Source organism: Eleginops maclovinus, chromosome 11 (assembly GCF_036324505.1).
Source record: "Eleginops maclovinus isolate JMC-PN-2008 ecotype Puerto Natales chromosome 11, JC_Emac_rtc_rv5, whole genome shotgun sequence".
In the NCBI taxonomy this organism is placed as follows: Eukaryota; Metazoa; Chordata; class Actinopteri; order Perciformes; family Eleginopidae; genus Eleginops; species Eleginops maclovinus.
The window spans coordinates 19753364-19770616 of NC_086359.1; the positions used below are offsets into that span (position 1 = coordinate 19753364).

Genomic DNA, 17253 nt, shown 5'->3' on the forward strand with positions numbered 1-17253 from the left:
CTACCTTTCAGACTCATTTCAAAGCATAAATTAGAACTTTATTTTATTATTACAATATTACAAAAAGAGTAGCACAACTCTCACTCTCTTGCCTCTCATCTGTCGTACAGAATGACACAAAAGAAAGGCTTGTGGACCTTCTTCCATTTCACAGCAAAAGTACAAGAAACAAAAGAATAAAATGAAATTTAAATAACAAGCAAATCAAGTATTATAAATAATCACAACTGCAAACTGAAGCTTGGAAACTTGGGGAAAAAATGATTACAGCTCAGTAACAACACATTGCTAAAATATATAATTACAAAATATTACTCCTTATCTTGCTCTCCATAATAAAGAATCTCTAAAAGGAATTTATCTGTCAAGTCAACAAAACTTCAATAAAATAAAAAGACCAGAAAGAAAGAAACCAATAAATTGCTGTTTCTGTGTATCCTTAGCATCTCCTTTCTCCTTATTATTTGGGGTTTTTCATTAAAACCATGCTCATTTTCAAGGGAAGTCCAAGGACCAAACACTTAAGGCTTTTTAAGGGCTGTTAGGGAGTTAGGTGAACAAAACATGGGCGTCATTGTGTTTATACACACACACACTCATACACACACACACACTCCCTTAACTCATCACCAGGCGACATTCACACACAATCGTTAAACTTTAGAGTTACAGTAGTCTAGTAGGTAAGCCAGTTTACAATAAAATAAACAATGCATTTGCTGTTTCACTTTAAACTTAAGAGTCCTTTTTGTTGTCCTCCAAGTGATCTTGCAAGTGATCAATTTGGTCTTTTTTCGAGCAGACTTCACATCAGCATCAGTAGCAACCACACATAACTTAATTCACTCGCTGTCAGGATCAAAACTCTGGCGAGGCTCGTTTCTACACAACATTAGTAACACTTTTATTCATTCTACTCCAGAGTTTTGTCCTCGTAACCAACCAACATACCCCCCTTCAATTACTGCAAAACAAATAATCTCAACATTCAAGTAATAGATTTGTCATGGTTACAAAAAGGAAACCGACACATAAATGGCACATCTTCATAACAGTGTGTCCTTGTTTACATGACTTTGGCCATTTTAAGGTTAATCTTTCATGACTTTTTCTGCACTTAACATTTCACAATCTCATTGCCAAACCTTCCTGGCATTGACAAAAAGTTTTTAGTTTTTAAACACCTGAATTCATTGCAGCATTTTCAGTAGGACAGAGCAATGCCTTTTCAACGCATCTGCTCCCAGCGCGAGCTTGACTATATACAAACAACCTGATTACATGCTTCCTTAACTGACAGAGAGGAATCGATCTTGAATAGTCCTACTATACAAATAAATAATTACATTTAAAAAGCAAAAAAAACAACAATGTGTACATGTGCGTGAGCTTTTCTTAAGTGTGTAGTGGTGTTGCACTGATTATTACTCTCTTTTGTCCTCAAATGATCTCTAAGTTACGTTGAGATCGGAGCGTTAACACCAAATCAAAAAGTAGTCAAACTGGTCTGAGCCAAAAATTCCTGACATGACCCTGTTTTAAAAAAACACCATCATTAGATGTCGCAGGTTTTCAGTGAGGGATCCATCTGTTTTTTTCTTCATACATGCATAAGAAAACACAACTGAAAGGTCTAAAATAGAAATAACGCAGGGTGTGTTAAGACCCAGGCACAGAGATAGTAAAATAGAGGAAGGAGGGAATGACACACACAGTATACACATGAAAAAGTTCCCTAAAGTGCCAGGTAAAAGCACTCATTCACAAAAATAAAAGTAGCAATTGATCACTTGCAAGATTTATATAAAAAAAAGAAATAAATCTGTATTAATTTACCCTCTTTAAGCGGTTTAAGTTATCAATGTACGTTTCCTTTCTTAAGACTAAACAAAGGGGGTTTGATAACTGTAGTGTAGATAAGGCCATAGCTTATCTGTACCCTGGGTGCTGGATGAGAGCGGTTCTTCCGTCCCCGACCTCTGGACCTACCCTGCTCAGAGGAGGCCTGTGCATCTTGCCCATCAGCCCTAGATTCTGATCTCGGAAGTAGGGCGTCTGGAAGTCCCCACCCAAGTAATCTGCCGTTTGCATCAGATTACACTGGGCGGAGGAAGAGGAGGAGCTCGTTCCTAGCATGTAATGGGGAGCCCCAGGGGGCCCACAGTCTAGCATGGTGCAGCCCCCGGGGCCCGCACCGTGGAATGGCATGGCTATGTCCTGAGACCCGGAGCTGTCACTGTTGGGTGTAGGTAGGATGCTGCTGTTCCAAACGTGGGACTGGAAGTAGTGGCCGTTGGTGTAGTGGGCCATGTGGCCGGGCATGCCGTTGTTGTTGACGGGTGGAGAGGGTGTTGGTCTCTCTATGGGAGGTTTCAGAGTGTAAGGCTGACCCACACACACCTCTGCGGGGTAGCCCATGCCCTTAAAATGGAAGGCGGGGTCCCTGGAAGGCTGCTTGCAGAGGTGGGTCCCACCGTTCTGAATGTGGGGAACGTGAGCCAACTGTTGCTGATTCCAAGAGCGGATCTTCTGCTGCTGCGCGCTGTGTTGTAGCTGCTGCTGACTCTGTTGTTGATGCAGATGGTGCTGCAGGTGGTGCTGCTGCTTGAGATCATTGTGGTTGGAAGGCAAGTGGTTCATAACAGCCATGCTGTGTGGGGGGTGGGCTACCATTGGCCCTGTGGCTTTCTCTTGGGGAACGATAATGCAGTTAGGTGGGGGATAGCCAGGGGTGGCGGGGTTGCTGTGCATGGACACCCTGGAGCAGGCGCTGATGAGCAGGTTGCGACCGATGGGGCTGGGGTTGGCGATCTGGCCCTCGCACAAAGAGGTGGCCCCTGCACCGTGGGCCCGAGCTTGGCAGAACTGGTTGATCTGATGCACGATGTGGCTCAGGTCGGCCGGGTGGCCCTGGTGCAGCCCGGCGGCCATGGAGAGTGGAATGGTTGAGGTAGAGACGGTAACATTAGGCGGTGCATCGCCATCCGGCAGCTTTCTGCCCCCCTGCAGGCCGTGTGCCGGCTGCTGCTGAAGGTGCTGCTGCTGCTGGAGCATGACGCCAGGGGGCCCTTGTGGGTGGCCGAGGGCCGGGTGCTGAGACAGAGTTTGGAGTCTGGGGGGGCCCTGAGTGTGCTGGGCCATGGTGGGAGGGTGTCTGAGGCTCTGGTTGTGACCCTGCTGCGGAGGGATGGGCATCTGTAGAGTCTGAGGTGGGTCCTGTTGAAGGGGTAAGCTCTGCTGGAGACGGGTGAGGTTCGGTAGAGCCGGGTGGTGGTTTAAAGTGCTGGTCGAAGCCACTTGGTAGGGTCCGTTGGGGGGGTTCATGACAATCTCGGGGTGCAAGCGAGCCCTGCTGCCGTCAAAATCTTTGAGGATGCCTTTGACCGTGGGTCCTTTGATGATGGCGAGGAGGCCCGTCTTGGCCTGAGAGGAGGGGTAAGGGCTGTAGCGCAGGCCCGACGTGTCCAGCCCGTTGACTGTACGCCGCACGTGGTTCCGCTGGGGGACCTTGACGCTGTTGGGGAAGATCTTGATGGTGAGGGGGTTATTGGCAACTTTCTTAGCAAATGCATCCAATTCTGCAGGGGTTGGAAACGGAGCGGTTCGCATCCTTTGTGTGGTGTCCCCTGGGGTGAGGACAGGACAAGTCAGAGGGGAATACAGAGACAGAAAAGGAAGGGACGAAAAGAGAGAGAAAAGCACAAGGAAAACAGACAACTTAATCCAGGTGGATATGGCACAGAAGAGCACAGCAGCTGTAATCTGAGCAGCTCAGAGGAACCTGATTTGGATAGCGCTCTCATATTCCATACCTCACTGTTATTCTACCAAAAACCATCACATCTCCCGGAGGACAAAGACAGATTTCCAGTCTCATTCTCAACTGAATTATTGTGGCCGACACATAGCCAGTCTAAAATCCAATTTTGTGGTGGCGTCTGTGACTTTGAGGTCAGGAGCTTTTAGTGGCCTTAATTGACGCAGCATCCGGGGAGAACAATAAGTGTGCGTCTGAGGGTGGGGTGGGGGTCTGCGATGCTTGCTATGGAATCAAATACTAAACAAACAATGAGCGAAGACAGCGATGGTCCCCAGTGGATGCTTTGGGGAGAGGGGAAGAAAAAAAGATCAACGCAAAGAGCAGAGCTCCATGACAGCAGACAAGTAATCAGACACAGCAGCAGCGTCTCTGATCTGCAGGAACACCTCCCAGGCCTCCACTCGCAGACATTTGTTACACCTGCTAAGCACCGTGGCTAAATTTAACAATGTCAATGTGACACTGTGAATACGCTTATGTGTTTGTGCATGTGTTAGTTTCATATATGGGCCCTGTTTGAAAATGTGCGACAGGATCATGCAGGTGTGGCTAATCTTGTCGGTGCTTAACGGGCCTGATTGAATTTTTCGATTTGCTCACTTCCACTCTCTTCACTCAACACAATAAAAGTCAGTGATAACTGTTTTAGAGAATGACACGCTCTCACTGTCCCCATCACCTCAGCATTAGCAGTCTGACCTACTTACACCACAGCTCTCAGACTGATGGACACAAGTGGAGCTGATCTGTGAGAAGGATCTGACTGGCTACTGAGCTGCTTTCATTATTTATGAGCAGGGGAATTCAGTTTAAAAAAGATGTCACCATTACAACATGCAGACTGCTTCTCTGTTGTCGAGTGAGCTGTAATTTGAAATGTCTGAATTGCTGGCAGAGCTCTGTGGTTTCATGCGGCGGTGCCCGTTACGCTCAGTCTCACAGCAGGCAGACTGGAGTCGAGGGATGAGGCATGGAGCTGAACTGCGAGCTTTGACACGGCTGCACCACGAGTTTGTGCCAAGCGGGTAATTAATTCCTGCTTTATTTGTGAACAGGAAACAATGGGCAGCGATGTGCGGGGGCCGGGATGGGGCGGCACACAGGGGGCCGCTGTGACCGAGTGCTCAGCCTGCTGATGGCAGCCTCATTAATGCAGGGGTCTGGGCCAAAGAGCTGGAGCTCGACACCCGCCATCACCGAGGCCTAATGTCTGCCGCTGAATAAATGCCACGGTAAGCAAACGCAGATAAATGAACCCAGGCTCACAGACATGCTGAGGATGGACTTCAGCTGTCAGACACAGGTAGTGATTAATGGCCTTGTTGGAAATGATGGGTTGTACAGTAACATAGAAGCAGACTAAATAAATACAAAAGCACACAATATTATACATCATTTATATTATGCATACATGATAAATGTACCCATTCTATGGAGGTCAAAAGCTGCCAAAAAACTAAAAAACCTGTTAAATAAATGAATATGCCTTATAATATACTTAAAACAACATTATAAATAAAGGTATTACTTAATGAAATGTGACAAATAGCTCTGTTTGTATTTGCTTCATTATTAATTGACCTACTTTATATTTTCAATATATTTATTTGCACTTTTATTTTTCAAAGGTCTGTATACATGTGTTAATTACATTATGTATAAATGTTCTATTTGTATGACTTCTTAGTCATTTCTATCCAAATGAGAGGGGCTTTCATTCAAAATGTATCATGAGTTCACCCTATTGGTTGATCAGCATAGATCCACACAGCTAGGTTCATACCTATACTTAATTATTTTATATTTTAGATACATTAATGCATATTCATTTGGCAGCCTCGGTCTTCCATAGTGTGCTATCAGTATATAGAGCCTGTGAGATTCTGGAACAGCCTCCTCTGCAACTGTTGTCAAAACCTCATGTAGCTTAAGACAGGGTTGTAACATCAGCTGTTGCAATGAATTAAACATCTTTTTTCACTTCATGGGGATAAAATTCTTTGGGATGAAAACCAGGATTGTGGACCACAGGAACTAAAAATGTAACATCATATTTCAGGACACCGCTCTGTGTTCCGAGAGACAAGCTGGATAAAAAGGCATTCACAGCAAGGAAAGGTGAAGGTAGATCAGAACACTTAAAAGAGCTTCAACAGCAACAATGTTTGGTTTTTTAATCTACTGTATGTAAGACTACTGTAAGTTTAAGTCTACTGTGTACCAAATGTCCTTTTTTTCACATTATGCTGTCATATTTTATAGCGTCATCCCCTAAAACATGGGGTAAGAATAGATTGTTTGTTATTGTGTTATAAACAAATAATTTAGGTGCTGTTATATGCCTGAGTGCCACCATTTTTTTGCAGCCAGAGGGAGAGAAAACAATTATTTGACCACTTTAAAGAGGCATGTCTTTCTAAAAACTGCAACAAATCTTTAATGAATCAATTTTAGACTTTTGGACATTGAGTTAATGGAAATGTTTAAATGACACAAGTCAAAAGTACCCTAGCACCATTGTCATTTAATCACAAGTGTAAAATACTAATAATATAAGTGTAACCTTATCTTTATGGGCAATCTGTGCAGAAATACTGGGTTTAAACAGAACAAAAAGAAGGAAAATGTTATGAATAAAGCTTCAAGGTTTCAAACTAATTCAACTGTGAAGAGTCTTCATAATGAAATGAAATGATTTTATATAATACCTAAGGATTGTGTATATCTTTATGTATGGTAGTAAGGAGAATTAATAATATTGAATACATAGCCTTCACTTGCTTTTAGATTGAGAAATATCTGCAGCGAGCCTGTAACTGTGTACAGAGTTATTTCTTTGTCCCTAGCACTTGTGAAATTAGTTTTATACTTAAGTTGTAAGACTCAGGCAAGTAGCAAAGAAAGCAATGTCAATGTCTGGAAACTGACCAATCCATTAAATTGGAAAAGGGATTACACATTGTTAACGAAGCTTAGACAGACATTTTGAGATACAAAAAAAAGCAAATCAGAATGAAGGCTTGAACAGAACGGCTATAAAATGTGTAGTGAAATCAGTAAATTGCTGTTTAGAATTTTCCCAAATAGTGGATAAAATCAACCTCTTGCTGTTTACAACTGTCTCAGGGTTCTGGCAGCTGTTGGTTTTGAGTTCTTGTAAGCAAATGTAGCTTATTAGCATTTCAACCTTAACCTGAAACCTGGATTAGAGAACAGCTTAAACTACCGAGGGAGGGTTAATGAGGATATGAGTGAAGTTTGTAGGCGGCTGCCGGTGGCTGTGAGCATATCATCTCTCAGATCTCCAACTAAGCACATTCCCGAGGAGAGAAACAGGGGAAAGAGGCCAGACTGGCCCTGCGTTAATTACCCCGCTGCTAGCTAGCTAGTTGGAACACAAGTGCACAGTCAGCAGGCACTAATTAGGGTTTCTTTTATTCAAACTACTGTTTTTATTGAATGAGGTTTAAGCAGCAGGGGGCATGGGCTCATGCTGCTGCAAATTGCAATTTTCACACAAGAGCAGGAAATTAGGTCTGAAGCTTCAGCATCAAATTAGACATGTGAATATCCCACATGAGGCCACCTCCGAACATTTTTTAAAGACGTTTGAGTAGAGCCTCCCATGCTGATAGATCAAAACCACAAGACCTTTTGAAAAATGAAGAATATTATAGGGAAGGAGAGGAAGAAAAGACAGTTGCTTTTGATCTCAGTAAGGATGAGTTTTGAAAATCAGCCAAGTGGCCCAGCTGTACTCACTGTTTGTTCTGCCTGTAAGCAGAACTGAAGACCAAGGGCCACTTTGTGGTACTTGAATCATCCTGCCTGGAGAATGAGCCGTTTTCTTTGTGACCCACTGTCTCTTTTCAAACCTAATCTACTCCTCCAACAGCCTTAACATTTCACAGCCATCGTCTGTGAACAGTTGATCCCTGATGATACATAGAGCAGCTGCTCTGGCCTTGCTTCTGACGGCAACCTGCAAGCTCGTAACTTTAAATGACTCTGAACAGATCCACCTGCGGGAGAGGAGGCAGGCATGGCGATGTTTTTTGGAAACAGAGGGAAGGAGAGTTGTCAAGGGCAGGATTCTGTAAAATAAGACTCTGCATTAGAGTGTTGCTGAAAGGATTGTGCTCGAGGCTAGATAAATGGGAACACAAATTAGAGTTAATTACGTAAACTCTCCATCCGTGCTTTTTCTTTCCGTGGAAGTCTGTCAGACTATTGAATAAAGATTTCAAGTGACAACTAGTCCATGAATTTCATCTAAAAGCAGCCAAGCACACCTCTCATGGAGTTAAGCTGTCAAATTATCCTCCATGCTGGGTTAACTATGGAGCTCAGCAGAGACACGGAGTCCTGCAGACAGCCAGGAGGGAGATGGCAGAGTGTTATTCCAGGGTTGAGGCCTAGTTTTGGTTGTGTGTGGCGGCTTAAAGGCACCTCAAAAACATAAAAAACGTCACAAACTGTGCACATCCAGAAGGGGGTCTACGGGGGACGGATAGTTGGTAGCAAGAGAGATGACTTGAGTGTCAAGATTTCTTTTTGTTCACTCTTTTCTCTGACTAAAGATTTAGACTAAAATGAAAAACAGTTCTACAGCTTTTGATGTAACACCGCGTCTGTTAATGATGCTTTGAAGAGCGGATGAAAAGGGAAAGCATTACAAGAGAAGGACGAGGAGGGGAAAAAAATAGATTGAAATTACACTTCCAGGACTGTACGCTCTGTCATCAAAATGGATTACAGCGTCGGGCAGAAAAACAAATTGAACTCCAGTTGCGCCTCTTGCTCTCATGTGTCTTGGCGTGTCACATAAAGGGAGAGCGGGGGAACTGTGTAGCTGATGGCTGCACTATGTCACAAGTCTGCCTGAGTGAGGCAACAGACGATGGCACTTAGCAGACTCCCTCACACTCGCTGATCTCCTGGGGGTTGGCTGATTACTGTGATTCTGAAATTACAGTCTTGATGAGCTGGAGCATTTTACAGAAGAAAAAAAACTGCTGCAAGAAATGGGTCAAGCTGGAGCTGAGTTTTCCACTCGAAGATAAACAGGCAGGAAGAAAAGGTGACATTTTTTGATGGAATAAAAAACTGGATGGGTTATGTTCAATGTCTGGGAAGTGATTGATCTTTTTGGTTTGTATGTAAAAAGCTCAGTGTATGAGAGATAAAGAAGATGACAGTATTTGGTGCAGTCATTGAGACCACACATGCTCACTGTGTCTTTGTTTGTTGGTTTCTTTGTCTGTTTTTCATGAATATTACAGAAAAACTACTACCAGGATTTTAATGTAACTTTGTGGAATGGTGTATCATTCGCCACCTATTAAAAAGTTGAGCCGATCCAAATCATGGGGCCTATAAAAGAAGATTTTTCCCTTACAGAAACTAGTAAAAAATGTGGATTGGCTAAAATATGGGTAAATAATTATGACACTTTCGCATAGAACAACGATGCAACACTAATTGTTACAATTTCTACAGTTTTGACAGACTATAATCTCCTCCAGGCCAGTTACTAGCCCCTCACACTGTCAAGAGTCCATCTTCTTTCCCAAGTTGTGAAATTCAAACACATTGAATTAACTGGGCCAGCTCTGACTAGTCTGCCATTAAAACCGGGGCAGCAGATTGCTTCTTAAATTCACTCTCATTACAAGATCATCAAGGCAAAAGCACTCAGCCGCAATCTGTCTACCAGTCTGACAGTGACTGACTCTTCCTGATGGTGAAAAGTACCCGAGATGGTTGAATCTAACACATGACTGCGGCAATAGTGTGGCACACAGACGGGAAAGACGTCTTGTGGCAGACAGATCTTCGGGGGGTGATGAGAGAGGGAGAGGGACCAAATCTCTGGCAAATTAATGGCACAGTTCATCTTAAACTTCCCTTCCCTTTGGAGCCCAAACATTTTCATTTTATCTTTATGGTTCTAACACCAGAGAACCAGGCCAGGGTTGGCATAGCCATCTGACGTAGGGCGGGTAGAGGGACTGTAACAGCTTGGTATTTTTGTGTGGGATGCTGGTGCTAGTTAGTAGTGTGTGTATGGTGTGTGTGAGAGATGGATATACTTACATTTCTGATGTCCAGTGTTCATCTGCGTGTGGGGGAGAAGCTGGAGAGGGAGTTCACCTGGCCTTGGCAGACAGGCCAGCATTTCACACAGACACTAATGCAACATGGGACACACACTTCTCCTCACACTGCGGAAAGAGAAAAGAGAGAGAGCGAGGTCAGCAGTCAGGCGTAACTGCAAGGCAGCACATGATCCAGAGGCTGGGTCCAGACTAATAGAACTCTGTGGCTGACCCCCCGAGGCTCAGGGCTGAGGGAGACGTGGTTACCTTTCAATTAGAAAGCGATTCACACCTGGAGCATCAGGTAAGGTGACATTTGATGCCAATAACAACTTCAATTAAACATCAAACAGCTGAAGTAAAACGGGCAGAGTGGGCCCGAGGCGGCGCAGCTTTAAAATCGACTCGGTTCCTTCCCCTTGCTCACCCTGCATGTAAGTCAGCTAGTTGGACCCTGCTACCTGCGCTTTACCTTTTCCGCCTCCACCAGACCGTGGCGAAGGAAATTAATGACTCCTGTACACTTGAAAAGAACACACTCGAGAGGCCTGGGAGCTGACAAGTTAGTGAGTCTAGGATCGATATTGAAGTCCTCTGGACCTCAAAGAGGCCTTTGTTTCGGGGGAAGTTAAACAATGGAGCTGGCTCACAATGTAGAGAAAGGAGATGAATAAACAGGGTTGCAAATCTAATAAATGCCTGCCACTTTTGCGCTATAACCCGATGTAATAAATAGAGGAAAACGTTAGCCCTGCTACACTTGGTTTACTGCTGTATTCAAAACCCCACAGATGCTTTGCTTAATCAGCACCAAAGAACAGTGAGGGAGCAAATTAAGTCTACAGAGTCCGCGCCCTCCCTCTTTCTTTGCTGCGTGGCATCAGAGGAGGGCGGCAAAGTGTGCACAGACGAACAGCGTCTATGAGAGAGGCAATTACCCACAAAACAACCTTGGCGTGCCTGTCTGCCGCAGGGTGATGGCTTAAAAGTGTCTTCCCCCCTGCAGGGAGAAGAGACAAGAGCAGGAAAGAGTGACAAAGTGAGAGAGAAAGGTGGAAAGAGGGAAGGACGGGTGGCGGGGCTGGGGTGTTGAGGGGGCTGCACTGGCTTTAAAAAGCAGGAGCTCAAAAAGGTCAGGATGACAGCTCATTTAAATCCTCCCAGCGAGAGGATAAAAAAAACAAGCCTTAATGAAGCTGCCAGTTCTACACAGATACCTGTGAGCGTTGCACCTTGGGGTGCAGCAGGGGCAGGGTGGCAGGGGGGAGGAAAGGAGAAAAGGGTAGAGTGGTGGGAAGCAACGCTGTATTCTTTGAGACAGATCTGAGGATTTAGGGTGTGTTTTGATGCTGCGTCACCTTTTTCTGTTGCCCAGACTCCCACCACTCTCATCCTCCCCCCCCTCTTTCCCCTGCTTTTTGATTTACAGCCTGGACCGCCATATGGCAGCAATCCCTGCCCTCGATTCAGCGTGTCACCATGCATTAACTTTAATTGGCCTGATATGTTATTCTTTTCCCTCGGCCTTGAAAAGGATTTTAGGTACATAGCGCCCTGATGTCAGCAGGCAAGATTTCCAGCACTCTCTCATTTATCAAGGTGCCAAGATTTCACACAAGGATAACAGCAATCTCTTTGACAACAGGCAGGGCAGGGGTGCAGAGAAACTAAATATCAAAAGGTGGCAAGAGACTGAAATGATGTCGGAAAAAAATAAACCACACAGCCTTATACTCGTCATTGCATTTTGTTATAGAAACACACATCAGCGCACTACAGGCAAAAAAGAAAAGCCAACAGACCATCAGTCCGCTCCCTTCCTGCCTCCCCCATAGCGCCCCTGAATGTCAGAAAGCTGTGCAGTGGGGAGCGCAGCGGCAAAGGTCAGCCTATGGTAATGCCCCAGCTGACAATCTGCTTTACAGGGCAGAGCAGGAAGAGATGAAACCCAACGGACAGAAAGCCTGACGTATACTGACTCGCCTATCAGCACCGCTGCCACATCGACTTGAAATATACATCACACGCCAAACACTGGCTCTTTCTTCAAAAAGGCTCACCCCCACAGAGGCCTTTACCAACACACAGACTATTTGTATCAGGAGCAGGATGACTACACCTGATGGAGTGTTGAATCCAGACAAGGACGGAGCTGGCTGACTCGGCTGGAGGCTGAGTCCTAATGGCGACCATACCGGGGGTTTAGCCTGGTCTGGACTGGGGATTTTTGTCACTCCAGCCATGCACACATCCTGGCCAATAGGTGTCTAACCCAATAGCTTAGTAGCCTTTGTGACACACAGACACAGCCCCTCCTGTCCGGAGTGGAAACACAGTAGCGTCTGTGGAGGCCAGCTGCGGGCCTGTGTGTGCAGCCCGGATTGGCCTGGTGGAGTTTAGCCAGGCGTCTCACACTATCAGCCCCATGCAGACAGACACCACAGGGTTCTCAGAGTATTAGGGGGGGCCCCTGTGACTCGGCAAGTCTCCACCAGCTACTTATAGAGCTGTAATAAAAGTGTGCCAATAACTGTGTCGCTTTCATTATAGACAAATAAAGGCGAGCAGACAAAGCGGGACTTGAGTAAGTGATGCGCATGGCTTGTGTCATGTGTCAAACTGCTCCCATAAAAGCTGACCTATATTTTCTTTTCATTCCTCGGCAGGGAAGGAGAAAAAGAAAGCCGTCTGAAAGTTTAAAAAAGTGCAAAGAGGATGAGACGGAAGCCATTTAGGAGATTAGACAGCTGACTGCATTTATGTTGAATCTTTTGATCAATGTCCTCCTCATCACCTACAATCTGCATTAAAATGTGGAATTGCATTAGGGTAATAGCATAGGAAATCATCTATTTAAATATCTACCGGCAGTAAGGCATGCGAGGGGTTGTGCTCCAGAAATAAGCTCATTAGAAGGATATGCACAGAGTTTGACAATATTAGACGAGAAAAACAATAAAGGGGGAAAAAACAAGGTGAAAAGTATGTTTGGTTGCTGGTTGAATATTAACAGCTTTTCTATACCAATTAAAAGCAAAGGCAATTAGGAGAACCAAGTCACCATGTTGTACGTTGCTTGTGCTAACGGCTGAAGCAGAGGAGAGTGGAGGAGAAAGCAGGCTGCTGTTATTCTAATTGCATGTTTACCCCCAGGTTATGGGTCTGAAATAGAGCCAAGAAAAAAAATTTGCAGTAGAAATTCAATGCAACTTCACTGTGTTGATTCTCTCAGGGACAGAGAGAGTGAAATTACTTTTCTTTGCAAGCCGAGTCTCTGAATAGAATGCAAAGAAAGAAAAGAAGCAGGAAATAAAGAATGGCTTTTTACCCTTGAATACCAAGTCAGCGTGTTCTGTCAAAGAAAGGGGAAAAAGCCTTGGCTCTGGAGCATGTTTGGAAGAAATGACACATTGGTATTGCCTACATTAGCCCATCAGGTTTTTACAAACAACAGTAGAAAAGGATTTCTGTTGCTAGCAGAGGGCCATGGGCATGTTAGGCTACGACAGGCTGGTTCACGGCCTCACACAATGGATCCTGATGACTGCAGCACATCCCGAGGCGGTTGGAACGGGCCGTTTGCTTTTTCAGTCAGCAGAGACCCCTCATCAACCCGGGCTGTTATCTCACACCAAAAGAGAAAGGGCGAGAGAGTGGGAGTCGGTCATGATAGTGAGAGGAGGGCGAAAAACCAAGAGAAGACAACAAACCCAATCTCAACTCGCACAAACATTGAGAGTCTGTAAAATAGTGGTTTCCAAGTTGCTAGACACGAAGTGTCAGGCATAAAACTGTCAAACAGGGAAGATGCTGCAGTAGTGTGGGGGAGAGGGAGACAGCTACTTGAGAACTACTCTTCTATACAGGGAAGGGAGGAGTCTGAGAAACAACTGTGAGGCTGTAGGAACCCTCAGTAGCTAACTGATGAAAAAGTGACAGTTCCCTGAGGTGAGATGGTGGATATGGAGCGGAGAGAGACAGCATGCCCCTGAATGATGCATCGTCCACAGTCGGTTAAATCTTTGCATACGTGTCAGATATGGAGAGTTGGTTTTCACAATGTCAACTCAGGCTGTTATACCATGAAACTATGAAAAGGAAAGACAGGACCAAAGCATGAGGCCTCTTCTTATCGGAGTGACCTCATTCCTCCACTCTTGTCTGTACATTAGTGGATTGGAGCCTGTGGCCTGGCCTCTTGGCTGATGTCCTCACAGATGAGAAGATGACAATAATGGTTGGAGGATGTAAGGGTGAGTAGATATCAGGCGTGAGTTTGCTGGCCTGGCTATCTTTGTCAGAGCTATGTCATGGCCATTATCTGTCCACCAAGTCAGCACAGGAGTCAGCAGAGGTCCATTCTTCAACTCAGGGTCAGTTTGACTAACAGCCACTTAAGCCCACTTGCCTTCCTGAAGAGCACTACAAATGGGGAAGGTAAAGCTAAAGCCTCTTTGCCAGAGCATTGTTCAGCTTGACTCGATTCACTTTTGGTATCAGTCCTGTTTTCTATTTAATTTTCGATAGCACTCCTCAGTATAGATGGAACTCTAAGCTGATCAATATAGCAACATTATTTTATTGGCAACCAAAGACAGGAACATCAATTGTACAGCTAAGTGCACGACTGCCACAAATGGTGAGGAAATAAAAATATTTGAGTTCTCCATTGACGGTAGCTTTGCCACGCAAAAGGGCGATTTTCTTTGACTAATAAGTGTTCTGAAAACAAACATAGGGTTAAGTTGCCGTATCATGCAGTTGAAATGCGGCAAAAGTGTGCTCACTCATGTCAAGCCTAGCCAAGGTCAGGCGGGCAGACAGAAAGTGCTGGCAGCGCCGCATGCATGGCGTCATGAATGCCAAAATGCCGAGGCCCCTTGCTGCGCCATTTGACAGACATTTTTACACCTGATAAAAAGCAGTGTGGATGGCCTGCCAAAACAGAGGGGATCCAAAGTGAGGGGTGCAAGCCTAGTTATTTATTTATCTGCTGCAAATCCATCTAGAGAGCAGCCAGAAGCTGGGCATGCCTCAGCGAGGAATAAGCCAGCCTAGTCTCAGACATGACAGTATTAAACCACTTGAGGGACAGGAGAAAATAGATCTGACATGTATTTAAAGAAAAGGAAAACAAAAAGTTTTCATGAGGCAGCTCTTTTGGAGGGATTGGATTTACTCAGATTTTTACAAAATCTCACGCTAAATGATGATTCATTTTATTTCAACTTGGTGGTTTTAATTAGAAGCAGATGTCAACACAGTGAGGGTGAAGTTAAACTAAATGCTAACATCAGTAAGCCACCATGTTCACAAAAACAATGCTAACGTATATCAGGTTTGTTGTGGTCACCATCCTGGTTGAGCGTACTAGTGTGCTTACATTTGCTCATTAGCAGGAAGCTGATGGGAGAGCCATTACTTCTGCAAATACTTGGACAAAAACCAAAGCATTTGACAAATACAAATATGGACTCGATTTTGGTGCAGTATATCCAACAGTTCTTGGGACATTAAACCATAATTGTGAGCCTGTTCACAGCACTGAAGGGAGAGTCTGGGTATCAAGAAGTACATTATATGTGAAACATCAATATCTAAACAGAAATAAGTGCCCATCAAGTCATGTTCACTAAATAACAACAACTTTCTTATGGTAGTGATGCTGGAGGAAAATTAAAGAGATCAATAAATGATGGGGACCATGAATGCCTGTACAACATTTATTGCCATTAGTTGTCGAGAGACGGAAGCCTAGGCGGTGGAAGGACCGATGGACCAAAGGACAGAGCCACATTAGTTTTAGATATGCCAGATGGCAACAGAAGAGAAATACTGAAAACCACAGGAATGCAAGTAAACAACACGAAAGAGACTCTTTATCCTCTGGAGAACCTTCAGCCTTCTGGTTCATCAGATCACACAACTCAGAGACATCGCTCATACATATGAGAGCAACACTGCTCCCTTTCATCTTCTCTCTGATGCCACCGTGTCCGTGTTATCTTCACATATCCCTATATCACAGCAGACAACAATGTGCTGAATCACATGCTGCCCTTTCAGATGCCAGACAGTAGGGTTTGGTACAGGACTAGGATGGTTAGGGTAAGAATAACACAGATATGCAGATACTACACTGCTGAAATCTGCTATCCATGTGTATGTGAGTGCAGTGATAGAAATCGAGGGAAAAGTAGCTTGCTTGTTTGAGTGCTTACATCACATTGTTGTGGAACAGGCAGAATGAAGGAACCTAAACAAACAGATGAACCGGTGTTGAACTGATGTATTTCAGATAGTACGTATACTAAGAAATAAATATGAATTACAAGTACTTTGTAGTGAAAAATGGCAAAAGCCTTGTAATTTCCAGCATATAACATTTCCCATAAATGTTGGAAAATAGACTTTTTCGGGCATATTCTAACTGTTTGACTGTAAGTCAGCCCGTCCCGCTCCCTGCTTAGTGGGAAATAACTCAATGTGCTGGGAGCTAAAGCGCTGCAGCATTGTTCCAGCTGGCAGAAAAAGGGGAAATGAAGATGGAGTGGTTTGATTTCATTTGTTAGCAGGTGCATCCATTTTGTGTTCCTCCCCACACCCACCTCGCCTCTCTCAGTCAACGCGCTTATCAGAAATTGGACACCCCAGTGACAAATTGAGCCTGCGATTAAAGGGAGAAAGAGGGAAGCTTTGTTAAGTGCCGTTGATTGGGATCCCAGGCTGCCCTTACACATCAGAAGTGTGTATGTGTGTGTTTGCATGTTGGTACAGAGCCAATAGCAGAGCTGACACCACCACCTCCTCTTCTCCCATATTCCCTTCTCTCCAGGTGTTCCCACGGCTTACATTTCTGCTCCGAGTGCACACAAACCCAAATCAATGCAGCTGTTCCCCCATCTCTCTCTCACACACATATACAAAGTACATGCATAGGAAATTACACAGACAAGCCTACATATGCAGCAGTGATTTTCCCCTGCAGGAGTATTGACTTCCTGTAGTATTTCCCATGTCTTCCTATTGACATGCACACTGTGTTTAACAGAGAAAAAAGTTAAGCCTCTGTGTGTTTGTCCCAACCAGACCCGTATTATTGACCCAGCATTAACCAGCCCTGGCCTGTTTGCCAGTGCTAGGCTGATTTAAGAGGGGGGTCAGAGCAGCTCAGCTAGGCAGAATGGTGCAAGCGCTGACTCTCACAAATCATCCTAAAAGGGCTTAACGCACAAAAACAGCTTCTAGTGTTACCCAGGCCTGCTGTGAGAGATGTATCCACTTAGCCATTACACTAACTGGCCTCTCTGCCTTATGAGCAGCATATATGCCAAT

At 44.7% G+C, this 17253-nt stretch overlaps 1 protein-coding gene across 5 annotated transcripts in view; it reads right to left on the reverse strand.

The window, feature by feature from the left end:
- Positions 1 to 16: 16 nt before the first annotated feature.
- The window catches only part of fam222ba (family with sequence similarity 222 member Ba), a 29323-nt gene continuing 12086 nt past the window's right edge, over positions 17 to 17253 (reverse strand). For 3 of the 5 annotated variants that reach the window (XM_063894949.1, XM_063894951.1, XM_063894952.1), the window contains exons 2-3: positions 9917 to 10044; positions 17 to 3626 (exon numbers count right to left, since the gene is read on the reverse strand). In XM_063894949.1, the coding sequence (XP_063751019.1) occupies positions 1930 to 3626; positions 9917 to 9998 (1779 nt within the window). In that variant the 5' untranslated portion in view covers positions 9999 to 10044 and the 3' untranslated portion in view covers positions 17 to 1929. Of the gene's footprint in view, positions 3627 to 7582; positions 7915 to 9916; positions 10045 to 12037; positions 12182 to 17253 lie in introns of those variants that run through there. The other 2 variants (XM_063894953.1, XM_063894950.1) reach the window with 2 other exon arrangements.